Here is a 19,744-nt window from a genome sequence, read left to right as displayed (position 1 = left end):
CCTGCATATCTTTAGATTGTGGGGAAAACCGGAGCACTCGGAGGAAACCCACGCAGATACAGGGAGAACATGCAAACTCCACACAGAAAGGCCCCTGTCAGCCACTGGGCTTGAACCCAGAACCTTCTTGCTCTGAGGCGACAGGGCTAACCACTACACCATCGTGATGACCCCTAGGTGTATAGTTATTATTAAAAAATATTATAGGGTAGCACAGGGTTGTAACTGAATACTAACGCTAGTAAGCATGAGAAAAACTCATGGGCATATACAAGCAAAAACAACTGAATCAGAAGGAATAAAAAACAGTCCTGCACATATTTCTAATTGAGGCCCATTATGAACTCGAGTGATGTACGGTACCAGTCAAAAGTTTGGACACACCTTCTAATTTAATGTTTTTCTTTATTTTTTATGAATTAAAAGACACTTCATGTCTTAAAGTAATGATGGATGTTGTTTCTCTTTACTTACTTGAGCGGTTCTTGACATAATATGGATTACTACAGTTGTGGAATAGGGCTATTTACTGTATTTTTATTATGTACTATTTATTGTTTGATCTCAAACACATTAAGAAGGCAAGAAATTGCACTAATTAACTTTTGACGAGGCACCTGTTAATTGAAAAGCATTCCAGGTGACTACCTCATGTACAGTAGCTGGCTAAGATAAAGCCAATAGTGTACAAAGCGTCATAAACACTGGATACTTTGAAGAATCTAAAATAATGAACACATTTTGATTTTTTTAACACTTATTTTTATTTATTCCATATATATTCCAGATGTTGTTTCATAGTTTTGATGTCTTCAGTATTGTTCTAGAATGTAGAAAATAGTCCAAATAGAGAAAAACTGCAGAGCAGAGCAGTAAGGCTCATGTTGAATAACAGCAACAATACAAAAAAAAAAAATCCTCTTTCTGGTTTAGGCCATGCCCAGTTGAATATAGATATTTGGAGCACTTAACAGATACAAACACAAATAGTGTCATTGTGTTACACCTCGAATATAGCTGCAGCATAATCTGTTTTTTGTTTTGTTTTTTAGTAAATTGTGCTTGATTTTGTATATATAAAGATGTGTTTTGACATTTAAAAAATTGACTGTTTCTCTAGAACGGTTCCGTGCCTGTCCGGGTTGGTCACAGTACTCAAGTGTATAGGTGAGTTAACTGTGTGTATGTATGTACAGTTGTGGTCAGAAGTTTACATACAGTGACATGAATGTCATCTTGGATATAAATGTCATGACAATATTTGGGCTTTCAGTAAGTTCTTTGAACTGTTCTTTTTCTGCAGCAGAATGTACAGCATACATTTTAATTTAAGAAAAAAAAACAATAGAATTTGGTGCTGTGGGTGCAATTGGTCTTAAGTGATCAGTCTCATTAAATCAGTCTCATTAATAATACCATTAATTTTGGGTGTTTAATAATAAATTACCAAACAGCTAAACTATGGTGTATTCCAAATTATTATGATCACTACTGATGCAGCAATAATGTATTACTTACCGTATTACATAGACACTACAGCCAATAGCATTCATATACACTTGGGTGAAAGCAATTTGGAGTTCTTTGAGATTGTGTGACTTCAAGAATACAGTAGCAACAGACAAGCACAGTTTAACAGAATAATTGAATTTATTATAACAATGATACTAAATGGGTAATAGCAGTTGAATACATTCAATATAGTCAGCAGCAATATATAGACAAGGCACAAACAGTGAGGTAGTATATGTGTGTGTGAGCGTGTGTGTATATGTGTGTGAGCGTGTGAGCGTGTGTGTGTGTGTGTGTGTATGAGAGGATGCGCTGTAAAGTTTGGAATGTTATCTAATGTTGGGGGAAGGGAAAATCACCTCGTGGTCTTCTTGAGACAAAGGAATTCGTCGTGGTTGCTAATCTCACTACCCTATAACATTACCAAATCCACTGAAATCTTGATGAGGTCAAAGTGTGTGTAATAATGAAATTAAGGGATGTTAGAGAAGATAGAAAAGAGCATGCAACAACCTATCTATTAAAACAACGGAGAGAACAATGTAGAACCACAGTGATCAACTCGACACTCTAAGTGTCTACAGTGTGCACAATTAAACAGTTTCTGAGTTTAAATTCACACTACTTCATAAAGCTAATTCCTAAGACTAGTTTGCCCAAATGCCAGCCTTACTTCCAGTATCGATGTCCCGAAGTTTCGCGGAGTTTCAGGTGCTCGCGGAGGCTCACTGAAGGCTCGTGGGTTGTTTCTGTGGAAGCACAGAGATGTCCTTGATCCGAAGCTTCGTCGTTCGTGAGGAAAAGTCTCTGATCAATAATGTGCACAGCGATTAAGTCAGAAGGAATCCGGTCGCTTCTAACTTTTAATTAACTGCTTGGGCTGCAGTCGTAACGTTACTTATGATAAACAAATAAACCGGTTGTAACTCAATTGAGTGAGACGGCGGAACTTAGGTACTCTTTACCGTGGCCAGTGGTATATACGAAAGCGCACTGAGTCTTCTTTCTTGCAAGGCAGACGTCGTGATTTCGGATGGTCCGATGAAAGTGGGTATCTCTATATGTCTGTATGATACGAAGATCCACAGAGCGAGAGAGGACGAGTTGAGGATGACCGGGTCACTTATAGAGTCGGTGACGTGATGTGACATAGGTGATCATGGAAGTTAGTTGATGGGATTTGTAGTTCTAGATGGGGACTGTGGCTGTCCCTACAGTGCACAAGTTTTAATTTTCTTTGGGTTTTCTGAAATCAACACAGGGTCAAAATTATATATACGTGGTCAAAAATATACATACAGCACACCTAATATTTGGGTAAAATGTCTCTTCGCAAGAGTCACCTTGACCAAACATTTTTGTTTACCATGAACAAGCTTCTGGCAGAATTCTGGTTGGATATATCATGACTCTTCATGATAGAATTGGTAGAGTTCAATTAAATTTTTTTTTTCTTCTTGGCATGGACTCGACTTAGAAGCATGGTCCATATATTTTCAATAGGGTTGAAGTCAGGACTTGTTTTAAGCTTAATGTTAGCCTACTTTATCCTCCATAACCAGCTCTGATGCATGTTTAAATTCACTGTCCTGTTGTAAGTCCCAAGTCATGTTCAAGTTTCTGATGGTTTATACTGAAGAATTCTGAGGTAGTCCTCCTTCTTCATTATTCCATCCACTCTGTGCAATGAACCAGTTCCACTGGCAGCAAAACAGCCCCAGAGCATGATGATCCTACCACCACCACCAGCTGGTACAGTGTTCCTCTGTACATGGTGGTCATTGTGGCCAAACAACTCAATCTTTGTCTCATCTGACCATACAGCTATCCTCCAGAAGGCTTTTTTCTTTGTCCGTGTGGTCAGCTTCAAACTTTAGTTAAGCTTGAAGGTGTCAATTTTGGAGCAGGGGGTTATTTCTTGGATAGCAGCCTCTTAGTCCATGGTGATCTGAACTGTAGACAGTGATCCATCAGCTTCCAGTTCATGGCAGGCCTGTGCCATGGTGGTTCCCAGGTTGTTCCTGACCATCCAAACCAATTTCTTTTCAGCTGAGGGTGACAGTTTTGGTTTTCTTGAGGCAAAGTGGCTTGGCAAAGTGACCACACCTCACAATAGAGTAGCATACAATTGTTTGAACTGATCTTGGAATTTGCAGTTGTTTAGAAATGGCTCCAAGAGACATTCTGCAGTGTTGTGTACATCTGCGATCCTTTTTCTCAGATCTGCACTGAGCTCCTTGGACTTTCCCATTGCATTGTGTGTTAGTCAATCCAATGAGTGCTGTAAACAAACCCTTTTTATGAAGGCACAGAGAAGCTACCAGCTGTAGTCAATCATGATCACTAACAGGAAGTTAACAGACCTCAGCCTTGGCAAGATAAAAGACATTTTGGAAGTTTCAGCACCTCTGAATTAATAATCTAAGTGAGTGTATGTAAATTTTTGACCCTGTATGTGTAATTTTGACCCTATGTTGATTTCAGAAAACCCAAAGAAAATTAAAACTTGTGCACCAAATTCTAGTGTATTTTTTCTTAAATTAAAGATGTATGCTGTACAATCATTTTGCCACAGAAAAAAAACAGTTCAAAGAAATTACTGAAAGCCCAAATATTGCCATGACATTCATATCCAAGATGATATTCATATCACTGTATGTAAACTTCTGACCACAACTGTATGTGTGCTTTTAGTATGGGCTCAAGCACCCCTTTAACTCCTAAGTTACAGTTAATTGTTCATATTAAATAACTACAACAACAACCTCAAGGTAGTGATTTAGTAAATCTGTAACCACAGTACTATATACGTATTATTACTTAATTAGTATTCAGTTCCAGACACTTTTCACCAAGACATGTGTTACTATTGTTACTATTATCTGTGTAGAGTGTGGAACCAGACCTGAATTCAGAGCCCGGATTGTAGGAGGAAATGCATCTCTGTCTGGGCAGTACCCATGGCAGGTCAGCTTGCAGTACCAGAACCAGTATCTCTGTGGAGGTTCACTAATAACCAACCAGTGGATAGTCACTGCTGCACACTGTGTATATGGGTGAGCAACACACACACATAGAAACATACACTGTAGTATATACTTTAACCCTTTACAATTTTAGCTTATTATTCAATAACTATCAGCTATTTTGTTTCTACAAGGATGTAATCTGTAGTTGAGAGTCTAAGACTCAACCTGTTGATAAGTCCTGAGAGTTTAATAGGTTTTAATACATGCAGTCTCCCTGCTTGGTTTAAAGGTGCAGTACGAGATTTTGGAATAACGGTTCCCGCAAGCCAGGCGGCATGGTGGTGTAGTGGTTAGCACTGTCGCCTCACAGCAAGAAGGTCCTGGGTTCGAGCCCCGTGGCTGGCGAGGGCCTTTCTGTGCGGAGTTTGCATGTTCTCCTCGTGTCCGCATGGGTTTCCTCCGGGTGCTCCGGTTTCCCCCACAGTCCAAAGACATGCAGGTTAGGTTAACTGGTGACTCTAAATTGACCGTAGGTGTGAATGTGAGTGTGAATGGTTGTCTGTGTCTATGTGTCAGCCCTGTGATGACCTGGCGACTTGTCCAGGGTGTACCCCGCCTTTCGCCCGTAGTCAGCTGGGATAGGCTCCAGCTTGCCTGCGACCCTGTAGAACAGGATAAAGTGGCTAGAGATAATGAGATGAGATGAGGTTCCCGCAAGCCATATTTTGAAAAGAAACACGCCCGCCCTCGCCATGCTCCCACCCCCCGCGTCTCGTTAAGTTAGAGTGTAGAGAGCTTGGAAAAATAGCTCAAACTTTTTCATTTAAACTGTGTTTTCAGCCCCAATTTTCACTCCACACACATAATTTTCTCAAAAGTAGTAGCCACACTTGTCCTGATTCACACAATGTGTCTACCTACACGATAGGACTTGCAGTTTTTGAATGAGAAGCCTGAAAGTGAGGAGAGCACAGCTGCGCAGCCTCATAGACTGCCATTATAAACTTGGCAGAAAAGTCACTCATTTTTAACTCGCTCTAGTGACCTCATTTTTTACACTACAGACAAAAAAATTACATCAGTGTGTTCAGGAGAGCCTTGTGGCACTCATCTCATCTCATTATCTCTAGCCGCTTTATCCTTCTACAGGGTCGCAGGCAAGCTGGAGCCTATCCCAGCTGACTACGGGCGAAAGGCGGGGTACACCCTGGACAAGTCGCCAGGTTATCACAGGGCTGACACATAGACACAGACAACCATTCACACTCACATTCACACCTACGGTCAATTTAGAGTCACCAGTTAACCTAACCTGCATGTCTTTGGACTGTGGGGGAAACCGGAGCACCCGGAGGAAACCCACGTGGACACAGGGAGAACATGCAAACTCCACACAGAAAGGCCCTCGCCGGCCACAGGGATCGAACCCGGACCTTCTTGCTGTGAGGCGACAGCGCTAACCACTACACCACCGTGCCGCCCCTTGTGGCGCTCACTGTGAAAGCATTTTGTGAATATCTCCTTCCGTTTTCGTGTAAATCCCCGTTGTTTGGAGGGACCTTTTTCTGTGCATTTCTGTCTCTCCCTGCTCAGCGCGCGGGTTGGGGGAGGGGCTGCTCGCTCTCTCATACATACACACACACACAGAAGGGACGGGCTGCTCGTGGGCTTCAGTCTGATTGACGTGTCAGTATCCAATCATTTTGAGGTGGTACCTCGATAGGATTGGATGGCGTTTTTCCTTTATTTTACACTGTAGACTGGATTAAAATATTTCGTTTTTGGGTCAAACCTTCTATTGTACTGCTTGCAACATGGGTGTGAGGAGCTTTTCAAGCAATATGGTAAAAAATACTCCTGAAAAAAAATCTCGCACTCCACCTTTAACTCAAATATCTAATCTCTTATAGTTATGACTGATAATGAATCAACAGTATGACAAGATATGTTACATTAAAATGAGACGTGTTCAATATCATGCTAGCTGATATACCACAGATAAAAACCAGCCAATATTATTATTATTATTATTTTTATTATTATACATACACACTCTCTTTTCCAGTTTTTCGATGTCCGTTGGTATGTTTTTCTCTTGTAAACAAAGGGGAACCGTCAGGGCCTTCTAGTCCTTCAGAGAAGGCCGAAACATATCAGCATTTCAAATGCTATATTTAATTTATTTCATTCTTTAATTGCTTTTATTATTTCATAATTTCATTATAATTATTCTCTTCTGATTCTAATTTGGCCTCATTTTCTATCAAATTTGGTTCAGAAATGAAAGGGTTACTGTCCTGAAAACATTAAAATCATGTTATCTGGTTAGATTGTTTTTGTTTGTTGTCTCTAGGCAGAGAAGAGTTTAGAGCTGGCTCACTCATTGGTTAGGACTTCATTGCTGGGACAGAAGGCCATGGCAGTGTGTGTTTATGTAGGAAGTGACAGATGAATTAACCAATCAGATTTTGATTTATAGTGGGTGGGACCAAAAATTTATCACCCTAAGCCTCCTCGAAGGCCAACGCGAGCTTAACCGCGTGTCGGCGCTGTCAGCGCAGCAGTGAAATAACATTCCAGCCAGTGTAGCATTCATCAGTAGTGTTAGTGAATCAGTTAGTGGTCAAGCCAGTGCTATCGAGAGCAAATAGCACAGGCTAACGACCGAGAAACTAAGATTTCTGTCTCCAGACTCTTCTTCCACACACGCTTGCTACAATATTTTTCACTCAGACTTAAGTATTCATTCCCCAGTGTAATTTACTTAGTTACTTTTAAAATCAACATTAACAACTACACACAACGGAGCGACCTGGCAGCCTGCCGCTAATCCCTTGCAAAATCCTTTGCCCTGTTACTTTTTTGGTGTGTCTGGCTAAGTTTTGACTGAGTTCAAGTCCCAGCTCTTATAGTAATGGTTCACCACTGCTTGTAAATACGTATGTGTGAAGAATATCTAATGAAGTTTTGGTAGCCTTTCAGGTGTTCAATGTGTCCTTAGTTTCAGTTTTCAGTTTATTTATTTAGTGCTTAATTATAGCACAGCTAATACTAGCACTGGATTAGTCTAATCTTTCTCTTTCCCGGTGAACACAGAAATGCTTCTGCACATGCACAGCAGAAAAGTTTTGTCACTGGATATTCGCATCAGCTCCGACATATGACGTCACGTTGTCTTGATAACGTGCAATATCGTAAACCATATTCAACGCTCATTCTCCATTGGGCAGAGTGATGGAATACATGTAGGATAAGCAATATGATAACAATATTGCATGCTATCAAACCAAATGAATGAAACCCGCTAGAAGGGAATAGAGCACATTTTTATTCCATCAAAAATGTGTCCTGTATGTATAATAGTATGCCTTATTGTTTGGAAATGTAAATACAATCCTTCCCTTTTTTCTCTCTGTGTTCTAGCTTTACTAATCCCACTTTATGGACAGTTCAGGTGGGCCTCACAGAGCAGCCCATGAGTGGAGCAGCAGATCTCTCTGTGATGAAGATCTTCTTCCATCGTGCATATCATCCTGAAGGCCTTAGCTATGATATCGCGCTCATTAAACTAACCCAGCCGCTCGTATTCAACGGTGAGAGCTTACTTCTCATCTTGAATCCTAATTAGATTCCTGGTCTTGAATAAGGTTACAGATCAAGATGCTTTCTGTCATCATTTCTGAACATGGCAAGAAGGAATTTATTTATCATGCTTGAATGAGTTTTTTTTTTTCACTGTGCAAACCACCTATGATCAAACCTCCAGATGGTGAGATGTTTTAGTAAGGGTTAGGTGCAGTACCTGATGGGAAATGTTTACTTCTGTCCCCTCAGGTCAAGTACAGCCCATATGTCTGCCTAACTATGATGAAGGGTTCGGTTCAGGATCCATGTGCTGGATATCAGGATGGGGAGCAACAACAGTAGGTGGTGAGTTCTAATTAGTAGTTCACTTTTAAGTGAAGGGGACTTAAAAGTGTTAGGGTTCTTTCTAGGGAGCAATAAAAGAAGTAGGTGAGGATGTTGTAGTCTGACACCTTCTGAGAAATAATTTGCCCTAAATGCTATTAAAGTTTCCTTTCTCACTTACTGTGAGACTTACTGTAGTCTAAAACCTTTATGTGTTGGCAGCCATGTTGAAGAAACAGACCCCTTTTCTTTCTTTCTTTCTTTCTTTCTTTCTTTCTTTCTTTCTTTCTTTCTTTCTTTCTTTCTTTCTTTCTTTCTTTTCCATGAAGCACAATCTGGCACCACTGTACTGGAAACCTGAACATGTATGAGAAAAAAAATAAAAATAACAATAATAAAAATAATAATATACATGTAGTTCAATTCTGAACTGAACTCATAAATACTGATTAACAAGTGATTTAAAGTAAGTACAACCCCGATTCCAAAAAAGTTGGGACAAAGTACAAATTGTCAATAAAAACAGAATACAATAATTTACAAATCTCAAAAACTGATATTGTATTCACAATAGAACATAGACAACATATCAAATGTCGAAAGTGAGACATTTTGAAATTTCATGCCAAATATTGGCTCATTTGAAATTTCATGACAGCAACACATCTCAAAAAAGTTGGGACAGGGGCAATAAGAGGCTGGAAAAGTTAAAGGTACAAAAAAGGAACAGCTGGAGGACCAAATTGCAACTCATTAGGTCAATTGGCAATAGGTCATTAACATGACTGGGTATAAAAAGAGCATCTTGGAGTGGCAGCGGCTCTCAGAAGTAAAGATGGGAAGAGGATCATCAATCCCCCTAATTCTGCGCCGACAAATAGTGGAGCAATATCAGAAAGGAGTTCGACAGTGTAAAATTGCAAAGAGTTTGAACATATCATCATCTACAGTGCATAATATCATCAAAAGATTCAGAGAATCTTGAAGAATCTCTGTGCATAAGGGTCAAGGCCGGAAAACCATACTGGGTGCCTGTGATCTTCGGGTCCTTAGACGGCACTGCATCACATACAGGCATGCTCCTGTATTGGAAATCACAAAATGGGCTCAGGAATATTTTCAGAGAATGTTATCTGTGAACACAATTCACTGTACCATCCGCCGTTGCCAGCTAAAACTCGATAGTTCAAAGAAGAAGCCGTATCTAAACACGATCCAGAAGCGCAGACGTCTTCTCTGGGCCAAGGCTCATTTAAAATGGACTGTGACAAAGTGGAAAACTGTTCTGTGGTCAGACGAATCAAAATTTGAAGTTCTTTCTGGAAATCAGGGACGCCGTGTCATTCGGACTAAAGAGGAGAAGGACGACCCAAGTTGTTATCAGCGCTCAGTTCAGAAGCCTGCATCTCTGATGGTATGGGGTTGCATTAGTGTGTGTGGCACGGGCAGCTTACACATCTGGAAAGACACCATCAATGCTGAAAGGTATATCCAGGTTCTAGAGCAACATATGCTCCCATCCAGACAATGTCTCTTTCAGGGAAGACCTTGCATTTTCCAACATGACAATGCCAAACCACATACTGCATCAATTACAGCATCATGGCTGTGTAGAAGAAGGGTCCGGGTACTGAACTGGCCAGCCTGCAGTCCAGATCTTTCACCCATAGAAAACATTTGGCGCATCATAAAACGGAAGATACGACAAAAAAGACCTAAGACAGTTGAGCAACTAGAATCCTACATTAGACAAGAATGGGTTAACATTCCTATCCCTAAACTTGAGCAACTTGTCTCCTCAGTCCCCAGACGTTTACAGACTGTTGTAAAGAGAAAAGGGGATGTCTCACCGTGGTAAACATGGCCTTGTCCCAACTTTTTTGAGATGTGTTGCTGTCATGAAATTTAAAATCACCTAATTTTTCTCTTTAAATGATACATTTTCTCAGTTTAAACATTTGATATGTCATCTATGTTCTATTCTGAATAAAATATGGAATGTTGAAACTTCCACATCATTGCATTCCGTTTTTATTTACAATTTGTACTTTGTCCCAACTTTTTTGGAATCGGGGTTGTATATAAAAATTTGTGCATATCTTTATAGAAAACATTTTTAGTGAGATAATCCTTGTTAGCTACATCAACCTAGTAGAAGTGAATGGCTGCTCAATTAAATTTGGGGTCAGTCGAAAATTGTGTAAATGCCACACCCCAACAATCCTTTCTCGAAGGCTAAGTGTAATTTATTGACTTTTAAATCTCTCAGTTTTTATTATCCCCCAGCATATAATGCAGGAGGGGGAGATATAGCTATCGCTTTGCCCGTCTGTCCGTCCATCTATCTGTCTCTAAACATTTTAGTTTCTGGAGCATAACTCAAACTATAAGGAATTTTTTTTTTCACAAAACCTGACAGTTATGTTAAGTGACTAGAGGCGGTGTGCCTTTTGACATTTTGGGATTTCTGTTATTTTTACTGTTTCTGTATTTCCATGGCAACCAATTCAACTTAGGAAAATTTGGAGTGGGGTTTCATGTGGGGGCCGGGGGATATGTCATTTCCTGATGACTCTTGTTTATACAGTGTCTTGCAAAAGTATCCCCCCGGCATTTTTCAGGTTTTGTTGCCTCACAATCTGGAATTAAAATGGATTGTTTGAGGGTTTGCATCATTTAATTTACAGAACATGCCTACAACTTTGAAGATGTGAATTTTTTTTTTTATTGTGAAGCAAACAACAAATAGGACAAAATAACAGAAAACTTCAACGTGCATAACTATTCACCCCCCCTAATGTCAGTATTTTGTAGCGCCACCTTCTGCAGCAATTATAGCTGCAAATCGCTTTGGATAAGTCTCTATGAGCTTGCCACATCTAGCCACTGGGATTTTTGCCCATTTCTTAAGGCAAAACTGCTCCAGCTTCTTCAAGTTAGATGGGTTCCGCTGGTGAACAGCAATCTTCAAGTCTGACCACAGATTCTCAATTGGATTGAGGTCTGGGCTTTGATTAGGCCATTCCAACACATTTAAATGTTTCCCTTTAAACCACTCCAGTGTAGCTTTAGCAGTATGTTTAGGGTCATTGTCCTGCTAGAACGTGAACCTTCATCCCAGTCTCAAACCTCTGGCCGACTCAAACAGATTTTCCTCCAGAATTGCCCTGCATTTAGTGCCATCCAGATTTCCTTCAGTCCTGACCAGCTTTCCTGTCCCTGCAGATGAAAAATATCCCCACAGCATGATGCTGCCACCAACCATGCTTCACTGTAGGAACGGTGTTCTCAGGGTGCTGGGTTGGCGCCACACATGGCATTTCCCGTGATGGCCAAAAAGTTAAATTTCAGTCTCATTTGACCAAAAAAATCTTCTTCCATGCGTTTGGGGAATCTGCCACATACTGTTGGGCAAATTCCAAATGTGTTTTCTTAAGCAATGACTTTTTTCTGGCCACTCTTCCATAAAGCCCAGCTCTGTGGGGTGTACAGCTTATTGTGATCCTATGGACAGATACTCCAGCCTCTGCTGTGGAACTCTGCAGCTCCTTCAGGGTTATCTTTGGTCTCTGTGCTGCCTCTCTGATTAATGCCCTCCTTGTCTGGTCCATGAGTTGTGGTGGGTGGCCCTCTCTTGGCAGGTTTGTTGTGGTACCATGTTCTTTCCATTTGATGATGATGGATTTGATGGTGCTCCGGGGGATCATCAAAGATTTGGATTTTTTTTATAACTCAACCCTAACTTGTACTTCTCAACAACTTTGTCCCTGACTTGTTTGGAGAGCTCCTTTGTCTTCATGGTATTGTTTGGTTAGTGGTGCCTCTTGCTTAGTGGTGTTGCAGCCTCTGGGGCCTTTCAGAAAATGTGTATATGTACTGACAGATCATGTGACACTTAGATTGTACATAGGTGGACTTTATTTCGCTAATTATGTGACTTCTGAAGGTAATTGGTTGCACCAGAACTTTTTAGGGGCTTCATAGCAAAGGGGGTGAATACATATGCACATGCCAATTTTCAGTTTTTTATTTAAAAAATTATTTTAAATATTTTTTCTCATTTCACTTCACTAACTTAGACTATTTTGTGCAGATCCGTTACATAAAATTCAGATAAAAAAAAACATTTAAATTACAGGTTGTAATGTAACAAAATAGGTAAAAAGCCAAGGGGGTGGATACTTTTGCAAGGCACTGTATATTGTTTACTAGTCTAAAAAATAATCAAGTTTGGAAATTTGTTGGGAATTGGGTGTTTAAGCCTCTTGATATATGTGTACAGGAGAGGTGAGTGTGTCTCTACACTCCGCACTGGTTTCTCTCCTGTCTATTCAAGATTGTGGAGTTCCAGGACTTTCACCATGGAACATCTGCGCTGGGTATCTGACGGGTGGAGCTGGCACGTGCCAGGTTTGATGAGTGTATGATGTGATAATAACAGAGATAAACACAGTTTATACTGTCTTTTTAGGTGTGTGTGTGTGTGTGTGTGTGTGTGTGTGTGTGTGTGTGTGTGTGTTATCTTCTGTATTACTGTGCCGGCATGATAGAGCAAATTAGATTAGAATGTTTACTTTCCCAAAAATAAAATATGAATAATCTGTACGTCTTTAAAGAAAGATAAAATATAATAAAGGCTGGCATACGGATACAGAACCAAGCGAGACAGTTTTCAAAATGGACTTTTTTGATCACTGGTTATCTGACAAAACATCTAGTCAAAAGGATTCTCTGGAAACATACCTGATTTATTGAAACATATCTGTACAATATATTACAATAACTGATCTCGATGTGCATGTTGGTAGGGGGACAGCGGGAGCCCTCTTGCCTGTCAGGACCTGGTGTGGAAGTTGGCTGGGGCAGCAAGCTGGCTTCAGGGCTGTGGAGAACGGAACAACCCAGGAGTTTACACCAGTGTAACTTATGCTCTTCCATGGATACACCAAACCATGGAGGTAGGACAAGAGTACTGGCTGAGTACAGCTTTATAGTCCTGTAAAGAATAACATACACAGGGGCGTGCAAATATCGGAAAATATCAATGATATTGTAGTGTGATGTGACCTGACATGAAGTGGAGCTACTGTTACCATCCTGAAGATGACTATATTCGAGTAACAGCATGACCCACTGTCTTTTTTTAATCCTCTTATACAACAGCAATTTGCCAATGCTAACAATATTCATTTGTTAACAAATTCGACATATATTGTACCTTATATCAGTTTATTATTCTATTCACATTCACTGGATATGAGCAATCATATGCTCTCATTGGCTACTCTACTACTAGGATATCAGCTCATATACTGTGAGTAGAGAAAAACAAAATGGAGGATAAAATAAAAACTGTACTTGAAAACAAAACCCCCAAAAAATACAAAAAAGTGACAAAATATGGAATAAACGTATTCAATGGGCAGAGTGTATCTTTTTTTTTTTCAAGAATTATGATTATTATTGCATTTTTCACACATTCCTACTGTCATTTCGCCAGTTTGTTAAGCGGAAATTATTTTGTCAGACGTTCTGTATAAAGTTTTTATTTATCGAATTTGCAAAAAATAAAAATAAAAATGCTCTGTTTCTCAAAATCCAGTGAATGTGGAAGAATAAAACAGTTATTCCACTCAATCTCGTCATACATGAATTACAGCCAACTTGACGCTATGTGCCTTGTCAGCTATCAGCTCATGTACGACTCAATTTCATGGAATAACAGTTAAATAGTTACATTTAAAGTGTGAAACATTCGCAAAACAACTTAGATCCTGTTATCACTTATGTTATATTATAACAGCTTTAAACAGGAATTTCCTCACTAACCTCTTTTTTCTCATTTGAAAATAATGTAAAAAAAAAAAAGCAGCTTTTTATGTTATCTCAAAACACTCTGTCCTGAAGACTTTCCTGTGTCTGGAAAATTAAGGTTACAGTTTTTAAAGCACTGACACTGGAGACTCTTTCCAAAAAATGTGAAATAGGGGGCGTCGTGGCTCAGGTGGTTAAGGCGCCATACCATGAATGCGGGCGACCCGGATTCGATTCCGGCCCGAGGTCATTTCCCGATCCCTTCCCGTCTCTCTCTCTCTCTCTCCCGCTCGTTTCCTGTCTCTACACTGTCCTATCCAATAAAGGTGCAAAAAGCCCAAAAAAATATCTTTAAAAAAAAAAAAATGTGAAATAAACATCTCTTCAAATTGAGTTTCATTCATTCATGACTGCAAGGCAATATACTAATACAACTGTTTCCTAAACAGAAGTGTCACAGACATTTCAAAATATGAAATTTGGTGTGAACAAATACTATCTTCTTCTTCTTCTTCCCCCATAACCAGCAAGGGCTGTAAGGGCACCACTGATCACATTTTAACAGTCCATTATTGGTGTGTCTCGGGCATTTAAACTTGGCGGAGCCCATCCCTCTCCAAGCTTGATCAACAGACAATTTAGAGTAGCCAGTTACCCTAACTGCATGTCTTTGAGGACCCGGAGGAAACCCACAGACACGGGGAGAACATGCAAACTCCACACAGAAAGGCCCCTGTCAGTTGTGAGGTTCAAACCCAGAACCTTCTTGCTGTGAAGCGACAGCACTAACCACTGCATCACTGTGCCACCCACAAATACTATAGTACGACATTATGATAAAACATTAACTACAAAGAAACATAGGGTTTTCAATTGACAAGCAACATGAGAGTAGTAGCTAAGTGAATGCCACAAGGCTGAACAGATGAAAACAGATGAAAGTTGAACACACTTGTGGGTGTCTCAGGGCCCTTGAATGAGCCAACTTGGACAGCATGAGTTATTGTTGTCATTCACATGATGGCAGCTGAAATTGATTCTCCGTCCTCGCTTCCAAATTTATCCTGCTACTCAGTCCCTGTCCCAGTTGGCCTGGCTGATGTCCTGGCTGACAGCTGCAGTTTAATCAGAACTCTCCCAAGCACAGATACTAACTTCTAATATGCTCAGTTAGTAGTATCCACTAATCAAAGGTGGACAAAGTACTGAACTTCATTACTTAAGTCAAAGTACAGATCCCACTGACAAATGTTACTCCAATACAAGTGAAAGTTGTACAGTCAAATTTTTACTTAAGTTACTGAAGTACTTGCTTTTAAAAATACTTAAGTATTAAAAGTACATTTTCTGTCAATGTATTGTTGTATTATTGCCACAACGCTTACAAAACCTAATGCCTCTGAAGCAAACTACTGGATTTAGCACGGTCGCCTCACAGCAAGAAGGTTCCAGGCTCGAACCCAGCGGCCGGCGAGGGTCTTTCTGTGTGGAGTTTGCATGTTCTCCCCGTGTCTGCGTGGGTTTCCTCCGGGTGCTCCGGTTTCCCCCACAATCCAAAGACATGCAGTTAGGTTGATGTGGGGCGGCCTTGGGCTGAAGTGCCCTTGAGCAAGGTACCTACCCCTGACTGCTCCCCAGGCGCTCTGGTGTGGCTGCCCACTGCTCTGAGTGTGTGTGCGTGTGTTCACTGCTTCAGATGGGTTAAATGCAGAGGATGAATTTCACTGTGCTTGAAAGTGTGCATGTGACAAATAAATAAATAAATAAATAAAGGTTTCTTCTTACTGGATTTACAAAATGAACGCATGCTGTGCCATCATGGTGGATTAACGTTAAGCTAGCTAGTCAGTGAAGCTCCACCTGACATGCTAGCAAACTCTTTTCAAACTCGAAATCATATTGAGCAGCTAACGTTACTAGTGTGGTAGGACGAAGCGCAATGGAGGTGAGAACGGGGGCGTGGCATTAATTTAGTCATCAGTGCAGTTGGCCTTTTTAAGGCACAGGTGTCGTGATTGCAGCTCACATTTGTGTGGAGACGGGTATGCTGGATGTTCGTCAAGGGCTCCTGCGCTTGAAAGTGGACCTTGAGATTCGGGGTTAATATTTTCGAGTTCGAGGCTGTGTTGTGTGGGACGACTATAATGCTTCCTGGTCGTAAGCTCAAAACGCACCGCCACAGGTTTGCTGTTGAACATTTTGCCTCGTCTCTATTAGGTAGGTATTTTGCTCTCACCATTTCGGAGTTTAACTATGTTTCTAATTACAGAAACTTGTTGGCTGCTGCTGTGCTGCTTCCGCTTTGCTGTTTCGATTCGGCTTGCTACATATGCTGCATGCGGTTGCTGCTTTCTTCTGCCATCTTCTGCTACTCGGCTTAACGTTTCTAAACTACCTTTACGGGTCTTAATCTAAGGCCGCTGCTCTCCACTTTTCCTGTGGGCCACTGTATGGCGGCTTGGTGTGCTTGTGGTATGTTTGGTGTCTACGTTGTGCGTGTGTGGTGACGTGTCTCCTACTTGTGAGTGTGAGGGTGAATGGTGTCGTCTGTGTCTTGCATTAACTGTGCTGTGCTTGAGTGTTGGTTTGTTTGTCTGTGTGTCTGTTTGTTTGTTCTGTGTTTGTTTGTATTGTGTTGTCCGATAAGTTCATTTTTGATTTTGGATAATTTGTGGGTTTTTTTATTTTTTATATTGCACTGTAACTTCTCAGTACTGGCTTGGGTAATTACATCTAAGGGGGAGGCAAGTGTACTGGCTTACATGCATATCTTATTTTTTGTTGGCTGTGGGTTTTTATTTGGGTGTCTCTTGTAACAGGTCTTATTGAGTGTGCATTTATTATTTGGGTTTGTATTTTTTTATTTGGCTTTTGCTGAAGAGTGCTGTGATTATTTGTGGGGTTAGGGGGACTGAGCCTATGTCGCATTGCTACACTGCTGCTTCTTGAGGCCCAATTCATACAAGTTATCCTGGAGCTACAGTTGCATGTTTTAAGTATATTTTTATATTGAAATGAATTCTTAATAAAGTGTTGCATTTGAGGAATCATGCGTCTGCTACATTCATTTACAGTGGTGCTTGAAAGTTTGTGAACCCTTTAGAATTTTCTATATTTCTGCATAAATATGACCTAAAACGTCATCAGATTTTCACACAAGTCCTAAAAGTAGATAAAGAGAACCCACTTAAACAAATGAGAGAAAAATATTATACTTGGCCATTTATTTATTGAGGAAAATGATTCAATATTACATATCTGTGAGTGGCAAAAGTATGTGAACCTTTGCTTTCAGTATCTGGTGTGACCCCCTTGTGCAGCAATAACTGCAACTAAACATTTCCAGTAACTGTTGATCAGTCCTGCACACCGGCTTGGAGGAATTTTAGCCCATTCCTCCGTACAGAACAGCTTCAACTCTGGGATGTTGGTGGGTTTCCTCATATGAACTGCTCGCTTCAGATCCTTCCACAACATTTCGATTGGATTAAGGTCAGGACTTTGACTTGGCCATTCCAAAACATTAACTTTATTCTTCTTTAACCATTCTTTGGTAGAACGACTTGTGTGCTTAGGGTCGTTGTCTTGGTGCATGACTCACCTTCTCTTGAGATTCAGTTCATGGACAGATGTCCTGACATTTTCCTTTTGAATTCGCTGGTATAATTCAGAATTCATTGTTCCATCAATGATGGCAAGCCGTCCTGGCCCAGATGCAGCAAAACAGGCCCAAACCATGATACTACCACCACCATGTTTCACAGATGGGATAAGGTTCTTATGCTGGAATGCAGTGTTTTCCTTTCTCCAAAAATAACGCTTCTCATTGAAACCAAAAAGTTCTATTTTGGTCTTATCCATCCACAAAACATTTTTCCAATAGCCTTCTGGCTTGTCCACGTGATCTTTAGCAAACTGCAGACGAGCAACAATGTTCTTTTTGGAATGCAGCGGCTTTCTTCTTGCATCCCTGCCATGCGCACCAATGTTGTTCAGTGTTCTCCTGATGGTGGACTCATGAACATTAACATTAGCCAATGTGAGAGAGGCCTTCAGTTGCTTAGAAGTTACCCTGGGGTCCTTTATGACCTCATTGACTATTACATGCCTTGCTCTTGGAGTGATCTTTGTTGGTCAACCACTCCTGGGGAGGGTAACAATGGTCTTGAATTTCCTCCATTTGTACACAATCTGTCTGACTGTGCATTGGTGGAGTCCAAACTCTTTAGAGATGGTTTTGTAACCTTTTCCAGCCTGATGAGCATCAACAACGCTTTTTCTGAGGTCCTCAGAAATCTCCTTTGTTCGTGCCATGATACACTTCCACAAACATGTGTTGTGAAGATCAGACTTTGATAGATCCCTGTTCTTTAAATAAAACAGGGTGCCCACTCACACCTGATTGTCATCTCATTGATTGAAAACACCTGACTCTAATTTCACCTTCAAATTAACTGTTAATCCTAGAGGTTCACATACTTTTGCCACTCACAGATATGTAATATTGGATCATTTTCCTCAATAAATAAATTACCAAGTATAATATTTTTGTCTCATTTGTTTAACTGGGTTCTCTTTATCTACTTTTAAGACTTGTGTGAAAATCTGATGATGTTTTAGGTCATATTTATGCAGAAATATAGAAAATTCTAAAGGGTTCACAAACTTTCAAGCACCACTGTAGTTAAATGGTCTGCTCTGTGGAGGAACACTACAGATTAATTTAAGGGTGATTCATTTGGACTGAAGTAGCTTCAGTTAGGGGCTAAATTCTAGTCATTTGGGTCGGTCTCACTAGAAAAGAGAGATTTCTACATTCTGTTTATTTGGCAGGATTATGCTAAAACATTTCTGAAAGGACTTCAGATAAGTTAACGTTATTCATGTTGGCATAACTCCATTTTTACATGTTAGCTAGTTAATATGGACACTATTTGTTATGTGTTAACGTTAGCCGTGGACAAGGCTATGGCAACTTGGCGGGTAAATCCATAGAAAGTCATTTGACTAACCAGACTGCATAGGTATTGCAATGTTATCGCTAGCTCTAAAAGCACAGACAACTTCATTGCAAGCTTTCTCTTGGAATAAAATGTTTACACACCTCAATATGCTTCTGCAGGTTGGATGGTGAGTTTTTTTAGGCCATAATGTGGTTCATTTTAGGCAAACAAAGCAACGTTTAAAATGAAATGAATCTTAAATCATTGCAGAAAACTGAAACATGGGTTAATGGGCCATGGGTGCGTGCATTCCCCAGAAGAACCGCCTCCTTCCATTCTGCCATCAACTCTTCTTCATGCTGTTTTCCTTCACATGGAGGGGTCAGCAACATGAATTATCTTCCTCCATTTCTTTCTGTCCAGTACATCTCTCTTTTGCAGTCTCTTCTCCTTCATATCATCACTCACCACCTTCTCTGCTGTCTTCCTCTGCTCCTTGTTCCTTCAACTGGCTTATCATAGATGGTCTTAATGAAGCCCTCACTCATGTATGTGTCCAAACCAGCGCAGTCTCATTTCCTTCACTTTCTCTCTGTT

The 19,744-nt window shown here is 40.4% G+C and overlaps 1 protein-coding gene across 1 annotated transcript in view; it reads left to right on the top strand.

Annotated features, from left to right (window-relative positions):
• Nucleotides 1–13,384, top strand: part of tmprss3b (transmembrane serine protease 3b) — a 33,349-nt gene extending 19,965 nt beyond the window's left edge. The window contains exons 7-12 of the mRNA XM_060898285.1: nucleotides 1,121–1,167; nucleotides 4,403–4,568; nucleotides 7,905–8,074; nucleotides 8,316–8,411; nucleotides 12,673–12,800; nucleotides 13,199–13,384. Of these exons, the coding sequence (XP_060754268.1) occupies nucleotides 1,121–1,167; nucleotides 4,403–4,568; nucleotides 7,905–8,074; nucleotides 8,316–8,411; nucleotides 12,673–12,800; nucleotides 13,199–13,384 (793 nt within the window). The remainder of the gene's footprint in view (nucleotides 1–1,120; nucleotides 1,168–4,402; nucleotides 4,569–7,904; nucleotides 8,075–8,315; nucleotides 8,412–12,672; nucleotides 12,801–13,198) is intronic.
• Nucleotides 13,385–19,744: the final 6,360 nt, after the last annotated feature.

This window comes from Neoarius graeffei, chromosome 18 (assembly GCF_027579695.1).
Source record: "Neoarius graeffei isolate fNeoGra1 chromosome 18, fNeoGra1.pri, whole genome shotgun sequence".
Lineage (NCBI taxonomy): Eukaryota > Metazoa > Chordata > Actinopteri > Siluriformes > Ariidae > Neoarius > Neoarius graeffei.
This window is presented reverse-complemented; position numbering and strand designations above follow the sequence as displayed.